This window comes from Triturus cristatus, chromosome 10, assembly GCF_964204655.1.
Source record: "Triturus cristatus chromosome 10, aTriCri1.1, whole genome shotgun sequence".
NCBI lineage: Eukaryota > Metazoa > Chordata > Amphibia > Caudata > Salamandridae > Triturus > Triturus cristatus.
The window spans coordinates 977,527,559-977,544,905 of NC_140593.1; the positions used below are offsets into that span (position 1 = coordinate 977,527,559).

Below are 17,347 nucleotides of genomic sequence, written 5' to 3' on the forward strand. Positions count from 1 at the left end.
GAGCTGCCGACTTTGGAGCTCGGGAACAAGGTTCGAGCCTCGGCGTCGGCTCAGCATCCTGTGATTCTGGGCACTTAATCTCCCCGTGCCTACCAAAAATGAATGTATGATTGTGTAATGTGACTGGTGATCATGCAAAGCGCTCCAATACCTTCGGGGCGAGTGCGAGCGCTATAAATATGCAAAAGATAAGAAACGCTGCGGCCATCTAATAAGGACCTAGAAGAATCTTTCAATGCTACATAAATACCGTGGGCATTATCTTAAAGATTAAAATTCATACCAGGTACGTATTAGCCAAAAAAATGGACACAGATGGCTACGTAAACGTAAAACAGGTTGCGTTCTGGGTCTCTTCTGCTCCTTATCCTGCCAGCCCTTCGCAGCTGTGGCGGCTGCCTGACTGCATTCCCAGACTCAGACGGGGGCACAGTCGGCGAGAGGATTGGAGGAGGACGTCCCTCCCCCCGAAGGTCGTGCTTCCTTGGCAACAAAGCCATGACAACTCAACCGGCAGCAGCCGTTTAAAGCTGCAGTTCGAAAATGCTTCCTGGAACACTGTGGTCTGCAATGGCCGCCCCCAGAACTGGTTAGTCACTGGGCATGTCTTGGACGATCAATGTCAGTGAACGAGGGAGCCCCGGACGCCTCTGGGGGTGACGATGGATAATGCCTTTGTGGAAGAGGTCGCTGCGTCATTAGTAAGAGAATTTCTTAGTAGGAAGGTACTGTAAGCTCACGTATTTTTACATCTCGCCACTCGACTGTCTTGAATGAAAGGACACTGATAGATAACATACAGGGAGTCGTAATACCACCGACCCCCGTTTGCCCTAACAAACATCAGCTGCAACCATTAGTCGTTATTTTCAAATCTTTAGTAATTCTGTGTATGCAACATTGTAAAACGATAGATAGTATGCAATGGGAGGGTGAGCCGACTACATCTCCCAGAAGTCAATGTGTATTGGCCACGAGGTGCTTACCATCACAAATCGGACTGTTTTTGTTTTGAAGGGGCGCGTAGTTGGAAAAGAAACGCCCCTAGCTGTAACTGGAATGTGCTCTTCTGTCTTTTGGCTAGAGATGTATACAGACAAACAGCCGTTGTTCACTCGTACATAACTAACTTCTCAACAGATTCGCACTTTTAGGATCAAACGTTTGACCCTAAGGTTTTTTTTTTTAGATCTGTTTTGGCAGAACATCTGTTTCGACCTCACATGATAAAAGAGCTTTCAGTTGTACCACAGGGAGGGGTTTGGCTCTGGTGGTATGTTGGTAGACGGGAGTACATGTTTAGATTTGGCAGAAGTTGTGTGCTTCCAAAGAAAAAGTGCCTACCCATCAAGAGCTGTAATTTTATCAAGCTGTGGAGCCTCGGCCCTTTATCAAGACTAGCTATTGTTCAACAACAGAGCCCAATCTTAAGTTCAATCACTTGCCACTGTATTGCTATATGTCTCCAAGATAATTAGATATTTATGGTGCTTGTTATTTTCTGGCAGCAGCAGAAATGGGTGGAGAGTAAATGGGTGGAGAGCAGCCAGGAGGAATGTGTTGTTGTTTTGCAGTCCCATGAGTCTCCACTTCCTTTTTCCATCATCAACTTCAGAGATCTTCTTTTGAAAATTGTTTTTTAGGTCGAGCCTGGGCAGCGCATGCGCTGCTCTGCGAGGCATGCTGTATTCAAGTATGGATTTGAAGCTCCGCCCACTCTATGGCCATATTTTTCATTGGCTTGTGTCATTGTCCTTTGTAAATGCTGGCTACTGATTAGTTAATAGGCTTGTTAGTCCCTCCTTAGTATCGCCTTGTCTTCATTTGTAACCTTCCACGAGGGCTGGCCCTTTTACTTCTGTTGTTACATGGTATGTCTTATTTAGTCTGTAAGCACTATTATCTTTAATGAGTTTCTCCTACTGCAGGCACAACATGCTTTCCTGCAACATTAAGCGCGCCAAGCCTGCTTTCCCTTTCCAAGCAGCCTGGGACAATGGCGGGTGCTTCTTTGAAATGAAATAGGTCTCGCATTTACAAGAGTTTGAGCTTTTGGCATTGTGAATGACAATGCATTTTATTTATGTGTTGATTTTCTGAAATACATAAAAGGCATTTTCATTTATAATGCCAATAGCTTAAACTCTCGCAAATGAGAGACCCATTGCATTGTAAATACTTGTTTTCTAATAGAGCTAAGATTTATGGACTGGAGAGACTTTTTTAAGCTCCTAGACTCCCAAAAGTTAATTTAATTATTAATTTTCATTTATTTAATTTCTAAACATTACATTATTATTTAACTTCTGATGTAATATGTTTATATATTAATTCATTTACTTATTAAATATACTGTAATTTTAAATTACCCTTCCCTCAGCTCCAAAATTCTTCGCTGCTGCCTTATGCAACCCATTTCCTGAACTCCGCAAACTTCTTGCCACCGCTTAGCACTACCTTTCCCTGATCCCTAATAACACCTTAATACCCTTTAACTCTACTGTGAACCTTGAAAAACACTTACAACTCCTTAATGCTACTCGTCCATGAACCCTAAAAACCCCTTACTAATTTTTAGTATACTTAAACACCGATTGCTATCGCTCAATAATGCTCATCCCTGAACCCTAACAACCCTTACTACCCTTATTGCTACTCTTCCATGAACTCTAAAAATCCTTTGCTACTTCTTAACGCTTACATTCCCTTAACCCTAGAAACCTTACTATCCCTGAATGCTATCCATCTGTGAGCTCTAAAAAACATAATTCTCCTCAATGCTACCCTTGTATAACCCTAAAAGGCCCTACCACCTATTAATGCCACCTACGCTTAAACGATAAAGACCCTTACTATCGCTTCTCTGATTCCTATTGATATGAAAACCCCTTGATACCCCTTAAAGCTTCCTTTCAAAGCATCATAAGAATCTCTTACTATCCTTTATCCCTTAATGATACCATTCTCTGAACCCTAACACCCCCTTATAACCCCTTAACTCTACCTTTCCCTGGACCATACAACTCCTGTCTACCCCGTACAGCTACCCTTACCTAAACACTAAAAAACCCATAGTATTTCTTAATGCTTGCTACATTTTACCAAATTCGGAAAACTTACAACCCCTTAACAATACCCTTCACTTGACCCTAAAACTCTCCAACCACTCCTTAATGCTGTTCATCCTTCAATCCTAAAAACATCATACTGCCCATTAATGCTGTCCTTCCCTGAAATATAAAAACCCCTACTAACTCTTAATGCTACTGATCCCTGAACCATAACAACCCTCACTACCTTTTAACACAACCCATACATGAGTCGAAAAACATTTACTATGCCATTATGCAAACCTTCACTGAACCCTAAAAATTCTTTACTACCCTTCAACACTACTCTTCCGTCAACTTTAGAGTACATTTTACTTCCCCTTAATGCTACAATGCTCTTAACCCTAAAACCCCATTGCTATGACTTAACGCTTCCCTTCCCTAAACCCTAAAACAACACTTAACGCTACCCCTTCCTGAATCCTACAACCCCCTTAATATCCCTTAACGCTACCCATCCCTTAATGCCATCCTTTCTTGAAACCTAAAAATGCCTTACTACTCCTTAATGGTACCCATCCCAGAATCCTAAAAAACTCATACTTCCCCTTAACGCTACCCTTCTGTGAACCTTAAAACTCCTTACCTTAATGCTTCCTTTTCTTGATCCCTACAAACTCCTTGCTATCCCTTAACGCTACCCTTCCCTGAACTCTAGAAAACCCCGAATACCACTTAACGCCATCCTTACCTGAACCCTAAAAAAGCCAGACTACTCCTTGTCGCTACTCTTCCGTAAACCCAAAAAAACGATACGATCCCTTAGGGCTACCCTTGAAAGAGCCAGAAAAACCTTCTACCAATTAACACTACCCTTCCTCTAACCCTAAATACTCCGTACTACTCGCTAATGCTACCCTTCCTGAAACCTAAAAAGTCCTTCATATCACTTAATTCTGCCCTTCCCTGAAACCTACAAACCCATGCTACTCCTTAACTGCACTCACCCCTGAGCCACTAATACCTTTACTACCCCTTACTAATGCCATCTCTGAACCCAAAATCTTTTCTGTCCATTTATTGCTATCCTCCATGAAGCCTAAAAACCCTTGCTACCTCTTAATGCTAACATTCCCTGAACTCTAAAAACTCCTTACTATCCATTGTCTTTATCCTTAAACCCTAAAAGCATCTTACTACCCCTTAATTCTATTCTTGCCTGAACTCTAAATATTTCTTCCTGTCACTTAACAGTACAGCCCTCTAACCCTATAAACCTTACTACCCTTGCATCAATCCAGACAACCCTTAAGGTGAATTTAGGGGTCTTAGACAACCTTTATTTATAAAATATGTATTTATTATAAGACACTCACTAACACATACATGTATCTCTTAGCCAGAGATGTACACAATACTTATCAATAGAAACAGCTAAGTAGCACAGAATACACAGTGGTCACCAGGGGGAGACCAAACCATATACTAAAATAGTGGTATGTGAACCACAACTCAAGTAATGACTAAACCTAGATGACATAGAAGTGCCGGGGACCCACATAACCACCCAAGGTGAGTATCTAGGAGCCCCACGGAGGTCGTGTGTAGTGTGGGAACACAACCGCGTTCTGAGTACAAATCAACGGGTAAGTCGCGGTTGCAATTTTAAAGAAGAAGGACCCTTCCCAACGGACCCTGAGGCTCTCCAACAAGAGGTTGGAGAGCCACCTCACCCGTGGATACCCTAGGATCCAGGATACCTACACCAGGGAAGCCGGGTGCATAGGTGTGAAATGGCGTCAGAAACCGTCATCAAACTCAATGGGAGACTTCAGAAAGATGCCGCTGCTGGGAAAGGTGAAAGTTCCCGGTGAAATCCCAAGGTGGATTTGAGGTGAAGAGTACCTGCAAGCAGAGGGGACAGAGTCTAGGTCTAGGGAGCATGGCAGACGAGTGCCCACCGATGTCGGGTGTTGTAGGAGAAATGACGGTGACCTTGGAGCTGTAGCTGTGAGGACCAAAGGCTGTATGGGTGTCCTGCTCATGCAGGGGCACCCTCACACTTAGAACCAAATACCCTGCCTTCAGGATTGAAAAGGCCTGCTTTAGGGGTGATTTATAGGTTTTAAGTGCAGTGACTTTAGATATAGGGAAACCTATATCTTTCGTAAGTGGTACTAGCACCAGCGTACCCAGGCTGCAATGGCCGGCCTGTAGTTACAGTTTGAGTGCTCCCTCATGGGTGGCATAATGTATGCTTCGGCCAATGGGGGACCCCTGGTGTACCTATGCCCTGGGTGCCTTATACTAGGGACTGATAAGGGTTCACCAGTGTCCAATCTGGGTGTACCTAAGTACTTACCATACCAATTTAGGGGAGAAAGAATAGAGACTGGGGTCCTGGTTAGCAGGATCCCAGTCAGACTAGTCCGAAACAGCATAGCACCAGGCAAAAAGTGGGGGTAACCATAAAAGCAAAACCTACTTTCCTACATTGACTCTTATATGACGCATAAAACCCCTTTCTTCCCCTTACAGGTACCCTTCCCTAAATGCTAAAAACCCCATGCTACTCCTACTAAATTGGTAAAACCTATGAGCCCTTAATGCTACCCTTCACTTAAATCTTTAAAAAAATCCCCAACTACTCCTTAATGCTACCCATTCCTTAACCGTAAAAATATCTTACTTCCCCATAACACTGCCCTTCCCTCAAAACTGTAAAACCCTACTGCCACTTAACGCTGCCCTTCCCTGAACACTAAAAACACATACTATCCCTTTTTGCTTTCTGTAAACACTTAAAATTCCTTACTACCCCTGAGCAAATAGCCTTTTATTACCCCTAAATGCTAGCCTTCTCCCTACACTGAAAACCCCTCGCTACCACTTATTGCTACCCCTCCCTGAACAATAAAAACCCCCTGACTACCCCTTGAAAATACCCTAGCTGATCTCTATAAACAACTTAGCACTACCCTTCACTGAACCCCACAAACCCCTTATTATCTATTAATGCTACCCATCCTTTAATGTCACCCTTCCTTTAACCCTAAAAACCTCTCACTACCACTTAACAGAACCATCCCTAAATCCTAAATAACCCTCTACTTGTTCCAATGCTGCCCTTCCATGAACCCTGAAAACCTCTTAAAAAATCCTTAATGCTAGCCTTCCTGAACCCCACAAGCTCCTTGCTACCTCTAAACAATACCCATTCCTGAACTCTAAAAAGCCCTACTACGGCTTAAGACTACACTTTCCATAACCATAAAAAATGCTTTCTACCGCTCGCAGCTACCCTTCCCTAAACCAAAAAAACCTACTCTACCACTTAATGCCCCCTTCACTGAACCACTAAAATCCTCTACCTTAATCATTACCCGTCCCTGCACCCTAAAAAACCCTTACTACTCCTTGACAATACCCTTCTGCAAATGAGGGAGCAGAAGTCTTATTGGCATTTGAAGAGATTTGTGCGCAGGTGGCATCTGGTTTAACATTGCCTAGTAGAAGTCATACTAATCTGGGTGAGAAATGGTTTGACAAGGATTGCTCGAAAGCTCACCAAAAACTTATTTCTGCCTTGAAGCAGGTCCGAAGAGATCGTGCCCTTATAGCCCAATTGAGGCAGTCCTTTAAATGTACGATTAATTACTGTAAACAATAAATCGAAGATGAGGCCTGGAATGACCTGCTTTCGGTCGAGGTTCATAGAGAAAGTGCTAGATTTTGGGCTATAGTTAATAAACCCTTTTTTTACAGGACTAAATAATAATCCCTTATAATGTAATATTACGGAGGATCAGTGGTACTCCCATTTTAATACTATTATGGAGTATCCCAGTTTGGGAGGGGCTCCCCAGTTCTTCCTGACAGAGATTGGGGCAATACATCATTGAATTTTACAGAAATTGAAGTGGAAACAGCTATCACTCAAATGGCTAGTAATAAGGCCCCCGACCCTGTGTTCCGGCTGATCTATTTAAACAAACTCCGCAGCTCTGGGCAAAAATTATAACCAAACTTTTAAATACGGCTAGTATGTATGGATTTCCGATATCCTGGTCTCTCGCTACCATCATTCCAGTTTTTAAAAAGGAGCAGAGAGGTGAGCCAGGTTGTTATAGACCTATCTCCCTGATTGACTCAGTGGTTAAGGTTTTAAGTAGTGTTATTTTAAATAAACTTTCTGAATGGTTGGACGACACTGGACTTTTAACAGACTGTCAATATGATTTTAGAAAAGGCAGAAGCACTATAGATCAGTGTCTAAATTTGCACCTTCTGGCTGAGAAATATACAGTGGCGAAACAAGGTACGTTGCAGCGGGCCTTCATGGACTTGTACTCGGCCTTTGATCTAGTAAATAGATCAAAGCTATGGACAATATTGATAGGTATGGGGATGGACCGTTGCTTAGTCCATTTTTTAGCAGATCTTCATAAGGATCTTTATGCCAGGGTTAGAGTCAGCCAAGATGGCAAATGCACTAAGCACATTAAAATTGACAAAGGGGTACGACAGGGCTGTATTTTCGCCCATTTGCTTTTTACACTTTATATAAATAATTTAAACACCTCCCTTAGCACTGCTACTTTAGATATTCCACGTATAGGAGACAGGGTTATTCCTGCTCTCCTATACGCTGACTATGCAGTTCTTTTGGCCCGCACTGCAGTTGGCCTTCAGAGACTTTTGGATTCCTTTGGGTCCTTTATGCAATCACTGGACCTTATTGTTAATAAAACCAAATCGCACACGGTGACAATGGGCCAGAAGCCCAAAAAAATCCAAATCTTTTCATTGTGAAGGGGTTGAGTTGTCAAGGGTTTCCTCTTTCTCCTATTTGGGAGTTTTATTCGATGACTCCTGGACTCCCCAGTTAAGAGCGAAAAATCTTGCAATGTCTAGGTCCATAGCTGCTATACAAGGTTTTGTATCCCGACTAGGAGCGAAGCCCCTTGAAGCTTTGCTAAAAATTTATAGATCTAAAAGTATTGCAATAGCAAGGTATGGATCTGCGATTTGGGGAAACAAAGCTGTAGTAGAACTTCAGCAAGTTGAAAATAAATGTATGAGATATTTCCTGGCAGTACCCCAATTTACCCCTACCTATGATATTCACCAAGAGTTGGGTAGTGGTTTTGTTGAGGACCAAATTGGGCTGGGTCCTGTGGTATGTTGGCTAAAGACATGGATCAATACGGAACTGACACTGAATAGAGAAATTATCAAGGACTGTATAGAGCTGGACAATGTAAGAAAAATCCAATGGATACAATATGTCAAGTCAATGCTAGGTAAAATGGGACGACCAGAACATTTTGCCACCCCAGGAAAGGTAGTGAAAGAGGACCTGGCATGGGTTAAAGTACAATTTTTAAACGTGCTGTTTGCAGAGAGAGAGGCGTTGGAGATTGTGAAACCCATGGTGAAAGCCCATTTTCTGTTAAATAGAACCGTACTTGACAATTGTCACAAAGCCTTTCCACCGATCTCTTCTAACCAGGTTCCGTTTCAATCTCATCCATTGTCTTTTAGCAGATGTACAGGGTTGGAGTAAGGTAAATGATTTAGGCCCCTGTACATGTGCCAATTTTTCAACACCGGATACCTTACATTTTATAATGTTTTGTGAGCATTTTAGCCCCATAAGGAGAACGTTTTTTAGTCCCGTTTTAAAGGGGAGGGGTTTTGTGCAAGTTAGACCTGCCTTACTATATTTGCAGCTGTTAAATAACCCCTGGAAGATTTTTAATGTTGCAAATCTTTTGGTGGCGGCAGTTAGACATAGGAAGAAAGGGTGCTAGAAATTTAAAATTGTTGTTTGATTTTATATATTGATAAAAAAGTTTTATTGCTTGATTAATGAATTACAAGTTACCTCTTTTTACCGGTATTCTTTTATTGTTTGTATGTGGTATATTTTATTGAATTCAAAATGTATCAATATGATCTTATGTACTTTTCGTATGAAAATTGTTGTCTGTGGTGTACTTTTATGGCTTTTGCTAGCCAAATAAAGTGGTTTGAACTTGAATCCTAAAAAGTCATTACTACCCTTTAACACTGTACTTCCCTGAAACCTACACACCCAGGCTACCTCTTATACCTACACCTCCCTGAACCATAAAGGTCCTTACTGATTCATTTCTGAACCCTAAACCCTCCTTACTACCTGTTAACACTACCTTTCTGCGAACCTTAAAACATTTACTGCCCCTTGATGATGCCTCCATGAACCCTAAAACCCTCTTGCTTCCCCTTACCATACCATACCTCCCCCTGAACTTTACAAAACCCTTAACACTTCCCTTCATGAACCCTACAAACCCCTTACTATCCCATAATGCTACCCATCCCTGAAACCAAAAAACCCTAACTACTTAAAACGCTAAAAAAGTCGTTACTACCCCTTAGTGCTACCCTTCCATGAACCCTAAATGCCACTTAATGCTTACTCAGGAAATCATCTCCTGAAAGCAGGAGGAGCCTAAAGTGAAATTGTGTGATGAATTGAGAATCAAATTAGTGCTTCCCCCAGTAATATCTCATTTCTGAGGTGAACTTTAAAGACCAGCTTGTGAGCTGTTATTTCTGTCCCCACTTCCTTTCCAACAGTTATCAATGCCCCTGGTTTCGGGAACTCAGGGGTAAGTTACTAGGTGATACCAGACACATCGTTATAAGTCCCTTAGTGGCTGTGGGTAACACAGAAAAGCTTACTTTTTAAAGATTTGAAGAACTCTTTAGGGTATCTGTGGAAGCACTTTCAGGGCTACATGGTGCTGTTTATGTAAAGTGGAGCTGTGCTGCATTGCTATTTGGGAGAAATGAGCATCACCCATCTAATGGGAGTCATTTATAGAATATCAGATGTTTTACTGTTATACCACAATTCGGTAATAGTGTTACCACAACGAGTTATCATGACATTACTGCAAATTTGGAGATAAATGTGCAATCATTGTTTCTGCTTCTTTATCTCTAATTATTGGTACAGAATTAGCACCAGCTTTTTGCTTGTGCTGGGACACTAATGGACTCAGAATGGAGTAGTGTTCTCTTAATTTAAAACAAGCCCTTGCATAGCCAATAGGTTTCATCTTCAGGACCTTATAGATATTTAGCCATGCAGTACATTTTGCTGGGTGCTCCAACATCTACTGTTACTTCACGTGGCACTGGTGATTGGCCACACACCCAAGGTTCGTTTTTCTTGCTTTTTAATGAACACTGGAAATGCAATGCATTAGCAAAGCATGTAGGACAACCTTTATTGTGATGAACAACATTTGTGCATGCAATGCTTTCAAACTTCATTTTCAGTGCCTGTGATCGTGTTGGTACATTACAATCAGATCTGTTGGCTTTGCCAATGTTTGTTTTGTTTTAAATTGTCGACCTATAAACCCCCTAGATTCTATTCCCAAACTTGTTTTTCATTCATGTTATTTTAGTGAAGCTTTGAAGCTTAGTCAGCATTTTAATGTCAGGCATTCATCATTATAAGATTGTATGGAACTACTAAGGAATTTCTTTATAAGATGATGTATCCCACTCACATCATCCCATCATTTGGTCGGCACTGATCACTAAAATAAACAAGTAATAAAACTGGTCTGCATAAAGTGAAAAATCACTCAATCCTTGTGAACCTGCACAGATGCATTATATACCAGACCCCTGGAATTATGTGGCATCAGTGGACCAAATTGTTAGGTAGGGCTGACTAAATTATGTGGCATGCAAATCAAATTATAAAATGTAATAGGTCACATTCTGACACAGTATCAGCTCTCTATTTTGACATTTTAACACATTAATATTGCCTGGGCATACGTTTCACCTCATTAGTACCCGTTTAACACCTAAATATTGCAGTTGGCAAAAAAGGCGATCAGTTAACCTTAGCAAATGGTCAGCTGTGCCATATTGTGTTTGACAATTTTTTTAAAGCAACGTGTGATGTGTTTGAGATAAAAACATATTTTGTGTTGAAATCTGCAAATTGTGCAGCAGATGTTGGCCTACGTGGCAAGTGCGGTAAATTCATATTTACCAGGATAACACTACAGCTACAAAATCACGTTATTCCAGTGGTCCAGATTGTATTGGGTAATTTCGTCATAAATCTAGTGTAATCATGTACCAGAACCACCCTTACCCCCATGTTACTGTATCTCCCTGCTATGGAGTTACTGTATCTCCCTGCTATGGACAAATCTCGTACACAGGCTTGGGTCAGGTTAATGCTTAATAAATACCCTTAATAAAAAAATTAAAATGATAGCTTGAGAGCATAGGCATTGCTGTTACTGTTCTATTGGATGTACCTGTACTGATCAACCTGCTTTCAACTGAAGCTTTACACAAGGGGCACTAAGCCCTTTCGCTCTTATATTGACTACCTTCATCTTCCCTGCTACTCTCATCTTCTGTGCTCCCTGTTATCCCACCTCCAGGCTTCCTATTTGGCACAACCTTTTACCCTATTAAGATTCCAAATCCTGGAGTCTTCTGTCTTTACAGCATTTGTGAATAATTGGACATGTATCATAGGCCTGGTGTATATTGCCATGTTCTTTGTACCTCATGGATTTCTAATCCTCACTAGGTCAACAACACCCATCACATTGTGTGGCTTTCAATGCATGTTTCCATGCCAAACCATTTTTTCTTTTCTTTTACATTTTCACTCTTTTGTTCTCCAATCACACTTCAATTCTTTTCTGGCACATATTTCATTCATCCAAGCCTGGTAAATTACAGAATTAGGTTTTCTTCAGTAAAAAGTTCTAACAGGACTTTTCCAGTAACTAAGTGCGGAATTAGTAACATTTTACCCTCAACAGGAAAACTTATTTCCAAGTCTTCCCATTGACCTTGGACAACTGTAAAGTCTCAGTAAGCATGCTGGTAAATCTCTGAAACATTCCATTGGCTTCTAGATAATCGATCACACATTCTTGTATTTTACCTCTTCTTTTCTAAGAAAATCTTCAAGTTCAGACAAAAGTAACAGAACCCCACCATCTGTTAAAATAGAGAGTGGTAATCCCTCCCTACTAACATTTCATTAAAAACTCTGACTACATTGTTCCTCTTGGTACTGCTTGTCACGCCTATTTCTGGCCTTGTGGAATACATATCTATTAAAGCTGTGACATAATGTTGACCTTCTTTACCTGCCATCGGTTCTAAAATATATAAAGTCATTACCTGTCATGGTTTATCTGGTAATTTCCTTCTAATATAGGTTGTACTCTGTGACTGTGCATTGTACAATTTAAAAAACATCCTACATAATCCCTAACTGTGCTTTCTACTTGCACATCCACTTCTGGCCACCAAATACTCATCCTCCATCTTGCTTTAACCTTGCTAATACCAGCAAGTGTCCTTGATGTGACTGATTCAGTTTTGTATAACTATTTTATTCTAAATTACACACATACACGGATTCCCCAAATGATGAAGAGAAATGAAAGTCAAATTTAGCTAGAATGCAAAATGTTACAGCTCAGCCTTCCTTCCTTAGTTCACCTGGGGAACCATGTAGAGTAGGGGCAACATGGAAGAAAGTATTTGGACATTATACAACAGTATGTGGTAGATCATGATTGAGTGCAGAGAAAAACCTCTCTTATCCTTCACTGTCTTGATCCAGAAGTCCGCAATGTTTTGGATAATTTCTAGGATTAACCAATGAAGAGGCCTCAGACTTTAATGTCTTTGAAGTATGCATTAAAAAACTTGACTGCATTACCTATTCAAAGTTTAGTACGATACATAGGAGGTATTACTTTGAAAAGAGGGTGCAGAAATGTTTTGAGATAGTGTTGAAAGTTATGTGACAGATTTGCGCAAGCTGGCCTTTTCATGCAACTGTGGAATGACTCTAAAGGAGTGCATTAGAGACTAATTCATGCTGGGGTGTAGCCTAGAGAAAGTGAGCGAAAAACTGTGGCAATAGTAAAATCCCAACATCAGGTGGGTGTCTATTATTCAAAATGGATGCTAATATCATGATGGTCGTTCATGTAATCCCATTTTAGTGAGTGGCTGTTGGGTCAGATCTCTGGGCACCATTTGCTGAAACTATTGACAATCTCTAGTTCGGCCAGCAAGTGGAAAAAAACTTGAGAATGCTATCTTTCTTTTTTAAATGGTGGTGACTAGTTGGTGAGCTGCACGGTAGTTTTTTTTTAATCCTATTGTAAGTTTCTGACCATTGAATTTAATTATTTGAAAGAAACAATTGAAAATAAGCAAAATTCATTAAAAACCGTGTAGCATTATTGGCAAAATTTCCTTTTTAATGAGACTCACTTTTATTTTAAATTCTTAAGTGCCCAAATACTGATTATAGATCTCAGTTTGTATAATCATTTGCTAAAATTCAAATCTATTAGACGAGACTGGGTTACCAAGGTTTTAATATCCTGATTTCTGAGATAGAGTATGGCTTAACAACTTCATTTTTCATTGCTAGTTCTATCTTCTGTCTAAAGCTTTGGGCCTTGCCATTGACAATACCCAGCACCCACCGATATTTTAGATAATTTGCATTCATATCTAGTAACTGTATGAAATCCTGACAGATGATATGTAAAAAAAAACAGGTAGTCCTCAGTATAGTGTTGTGTATGGTTTCTCTCTCTGATTAACCTCTTGGGTGTGGAGGACAAGATGTCTGTGTCCTCTGCATTTCCTTCGTAGTGCCTAGGGCCTTATCATCTCATCCTCTACAAAGACTCAGAAAATCCCCTCCTTGTAAGGCAGATTGAAGTGGTTTATCCCTAATATCCCCTTAAAGGAGAGAGCGCCCACCACAAAAGTTAAGCAAAAGGGGTGGGGGGGACTGCAGAGTCATAGGACCTGACCCCCCCCCCCCCCCTCCCCCCAACCGTAATGGGTCCAAAAGGCTTACTTTTCCTTGGGAGACCGATTGAGGGTTTACTCCCAACCTTTTTCTGGGTGGGGTCTAAAACGCCACATATGACACCGGGGAATGTATTATTTAAAAAAAGGCATACTGTGACTTTCGCGAGCATCAGGCCTGGCCTACCTCTCATAAAAAGCCTGCAGGCATTTCTCCCCCACCATGGTGCAGATTTCAGGGCTTACCCCAATGTACTATTTTTGGTAGGATCATGGGGTGGGGTGCAGACATCCCAATGTGACACCATGATTATTTTTTTAAAAAAGGATGGGGCAACTCTCCTATGTATCATGACTGACCTCCCACCCCTAAATGACACAACAGCCTTTCAAGGGGGTGAGTGAGGGGACCTCCAATTTGGTTCTGTCAGGGGAGTGGGGGGGAGGGCAGCAGAAAGTCAACTATGACACCAGGAAATTTATTTTTAATTTTTTAAAAAACAAGGGTTAGAGTGGCCTGACCCATAACCCATAAAAGCCCAATAGACAAAAAGGATTATTCATTTATATGTTATTCATCCCCTCCTGTAGGATTTAAAAGAGTTTCAGCACCCCTTGGAGGCAGTTCGGGCCAGATTGGGGGTAAATGCCCGAGGGGGGAGGCAGAAAACTGTTTATTTCCAGGAATAAAAGATAAAAGAATGGGGTGGCTGAGGCGTCAGCCAGTGCAGGGCCATTCGACAAATCCATTGAACCCCATCAGTCTTTATGTCTCCTAAGAGGGAAAGTTTGATGATTTTTCCCCGAGTTTGCCCCCGGGGGCAGAAAGCACAACGGATACCAGGATTTATTTTTTAAAGTATGTGTATAGGGTGGAGCTGGCCAGTTCTGGATCAGGCTGCATCACACCCTAAAGCTGCAACAGTCTTTCAGCCCTCACGGGGCCTAGATCATCCCCAAGGAAATTAAAAGTAAATTTGGACTCATTTGGGCATAGTTTTTACATATGGGCCAGCAGAGAATTTCCTCTCACTTGCCATGGTGAATGGGATCACTATTCATTCTCTGGGTCAGCCGCCAACCAGGTAATCCTATCGACCCTGGGCTTTTCTGAAACTTATAGACACAGGCAAATCCACAGTGATGTGGCTTGTATGAATCCGAGCAAGTATTCCTACCTAGAATCCCCTGCATTAATGTATGGCTACCAATACGCAAGCGTATTAAATTTAAGATTTGCTGCATTTTGCACAAAGCACTAAACGGCTATGGCCCTAGTTACTTTGCAGTAAAACTTACCCAATACCAGCCACCAGACCACTTCGTTCAGGGTCAAAATCCTTGCTCCTTGTTCCGCGTTTTAAGAAATCTCGCATGGGTGGGAAACCATTCTACCATGTAGCCCCCTTCCACTGGAACCAGCTCCCCACACACCTCCGGAAATGCCCAGAATACCTGCAATTTCAAAAGCTCCTTAAAACTGAGCTTTTCTGAAATCCTTACCCCTATTTTCGCCTTAACTGTTGTACCTCCATAGGGCAGAGATACCCCTTTTGGGGTGATTTGGGCACTTTACAAGTCAATAAAAATAAATACAAAATATGGGTCAAAAAAGGCTATTTTTACCACATTTATATGACAGAAAACAAGCAAACTTCCAGACGGTTTCCAAAGTCTTACAACCCTGTGCTCCCACTCTTCTTCCAATTGAAACACTGTTTCTCATATGTGGTTAGACTTAATGCCCTACACATAAAAGAGGGGACAGATAGAAAAAGGAGGTCCATAAGGATAGCCTCCCAAAATACTACTACCACACAATAAATGTAACCGGCAAGATCAGACCCCGAATTAGGTTTTTTTTTCGAAAAAAAAAGAGTTGAAGAGAAAAACATTTCCTTTGAGAAAACAACCATCCACTACGATTTTCTGTCATCATGGGGTCTTTATTGCACCCTGGTGATGTTTAACCAAGGTGGTCTCAACCTCTAACAAGCATTGGCATAGCCAATAGGTCTCGCTTTTGGGACCTTATAAGTGTTTAGCCATACAACAGTTGCATAACTAAATACTTATAAGGTCCCAAAAGCGAGACCTATTGGCTATGCCAATGCTTGTTTCTGTTTATTACTGCTCTGTAGTAATGGCGGCGCACGGGTGCCACCATTACTACATAGAAGTAATAAACAGGAGGAAAAGAAAATGGCTCACGGAGAACATCAAAGCGGCCGTGCGGCCGCGAAAGTGAGGCGCGCACGCCCGCGCACATGCACTGTAGCTCTATGCTACAGTGGTAGCACTTTTTTGAGCCCTCACAATAAGTCTCGCTAGAACCAGTGCATGCGCTGGGTCAGGCGAGACCTACAAAGGAGCACTTAATATTATGTGTAGTGAAAAAGAAGGAGCACTTGAAAGTGTCTGGTATATTAACTGTATGCCTTTTTATTGTGGGATCATCGGACAAGACTAAAAACTTGTTGATGTATTAGGTCTTATGTTAACCCCCCATCCGTTATCACATGGGTACTCACAAGCATTTTGCCTGGGGCCACAAAGTATGGTCTCCGGTGTGCCTGAGGGCCACATTGATGTCTGCAGGGTGGGAGTGGGGCTCTGCTAGAGGGTACGGGCTGGAGAGACTAGGTTTGCGTGGGGAAAGTGAAGCATGTACATGGTGTAGTGAGTGAGTCATGGAGCCATTTTGAAGTTTTCATTCCATACTGCCCTCTGAATTAAGCCCTTAGTCACTAGAAGAGTCATAGATTTGACAATAATGTGTTATGCTATATTTGAATCGCGGTCCCTCTACCGCAACTTAGGGTAAGCCATATCTACTTGCTAGCACTACCTTGGGAGAGTCAAGTGTAAAAGAGAAGTAACTTCATTATTGATTGGAATGAAATAGAATTGCACTCATCAAAACCAGAAAACCTAGAATCAATCCCAGCTTCCTCATATGACCAAATTGTGTGACCCTTGGCAATTGGTTCATTTCACTTTGCTTCTTTTTCCCAATTATCACAAGAAAGAACACCTTGAAATACATATGTTTAGGATATACACTGTACATAAACCTCTCTTGTGTTTGAATTAAGAAACTATAATGTCCATGTACAATAACAACCGAGAGGGTTTGACATGACAGCTGACTTTGTTGTAGGGTGGGATTGGGCATGAATGCTTCTTTGTTCATTTTTTAAACTATCACTTAAAAAAAAAATACCTCTCAATGCACTGGTACAATCTGATGTATTAAGATGAAACACTCCTGCATGTTAATGAAGTACCCTTCTTTTCATTTTGAAGAGAATTTGTCATGTTTTTAAACTTTTGCTGCAAGATGTCTTAAAAAGATAATGTGTTTCTAAAGTTATGTCCTGCAGTCTACTTAATTACTTCTTTGCTTTTAC

General features: G+C 41.3%; 1 protein-coding gene across 3 annotated transcripts in view; it reads left to right on the forward strand.

Annotated features, from left to right (window-relative positions):
• The first annotated feature begins 353 nt into the window (after positions 1-353).
• The window catches only part of MINDY4 (MINDY lysine 48 deubiquitinase 4), a 512,572-nt gene continuing 495,578 nt past the window's right edge, over positions 354-17,347 (forward strand). Inside the window, exon 1 of one of the 3 annotated variants that reach the window (XM_085628881.1) lies at positions 354-725. In XM_085628881.1, coding sequence (XP_085485007.1) covers positions 663-725 — 63 coding nt within the window. In that variant the 5' untranslated portion in view covers positions 354-662. The remainder of the gene's footprint in view (positions 726-17,347) is intronic. The other 2 variants (XM_085628884.1, XM_085628882.1) reach the window with 2 other exon arrangements.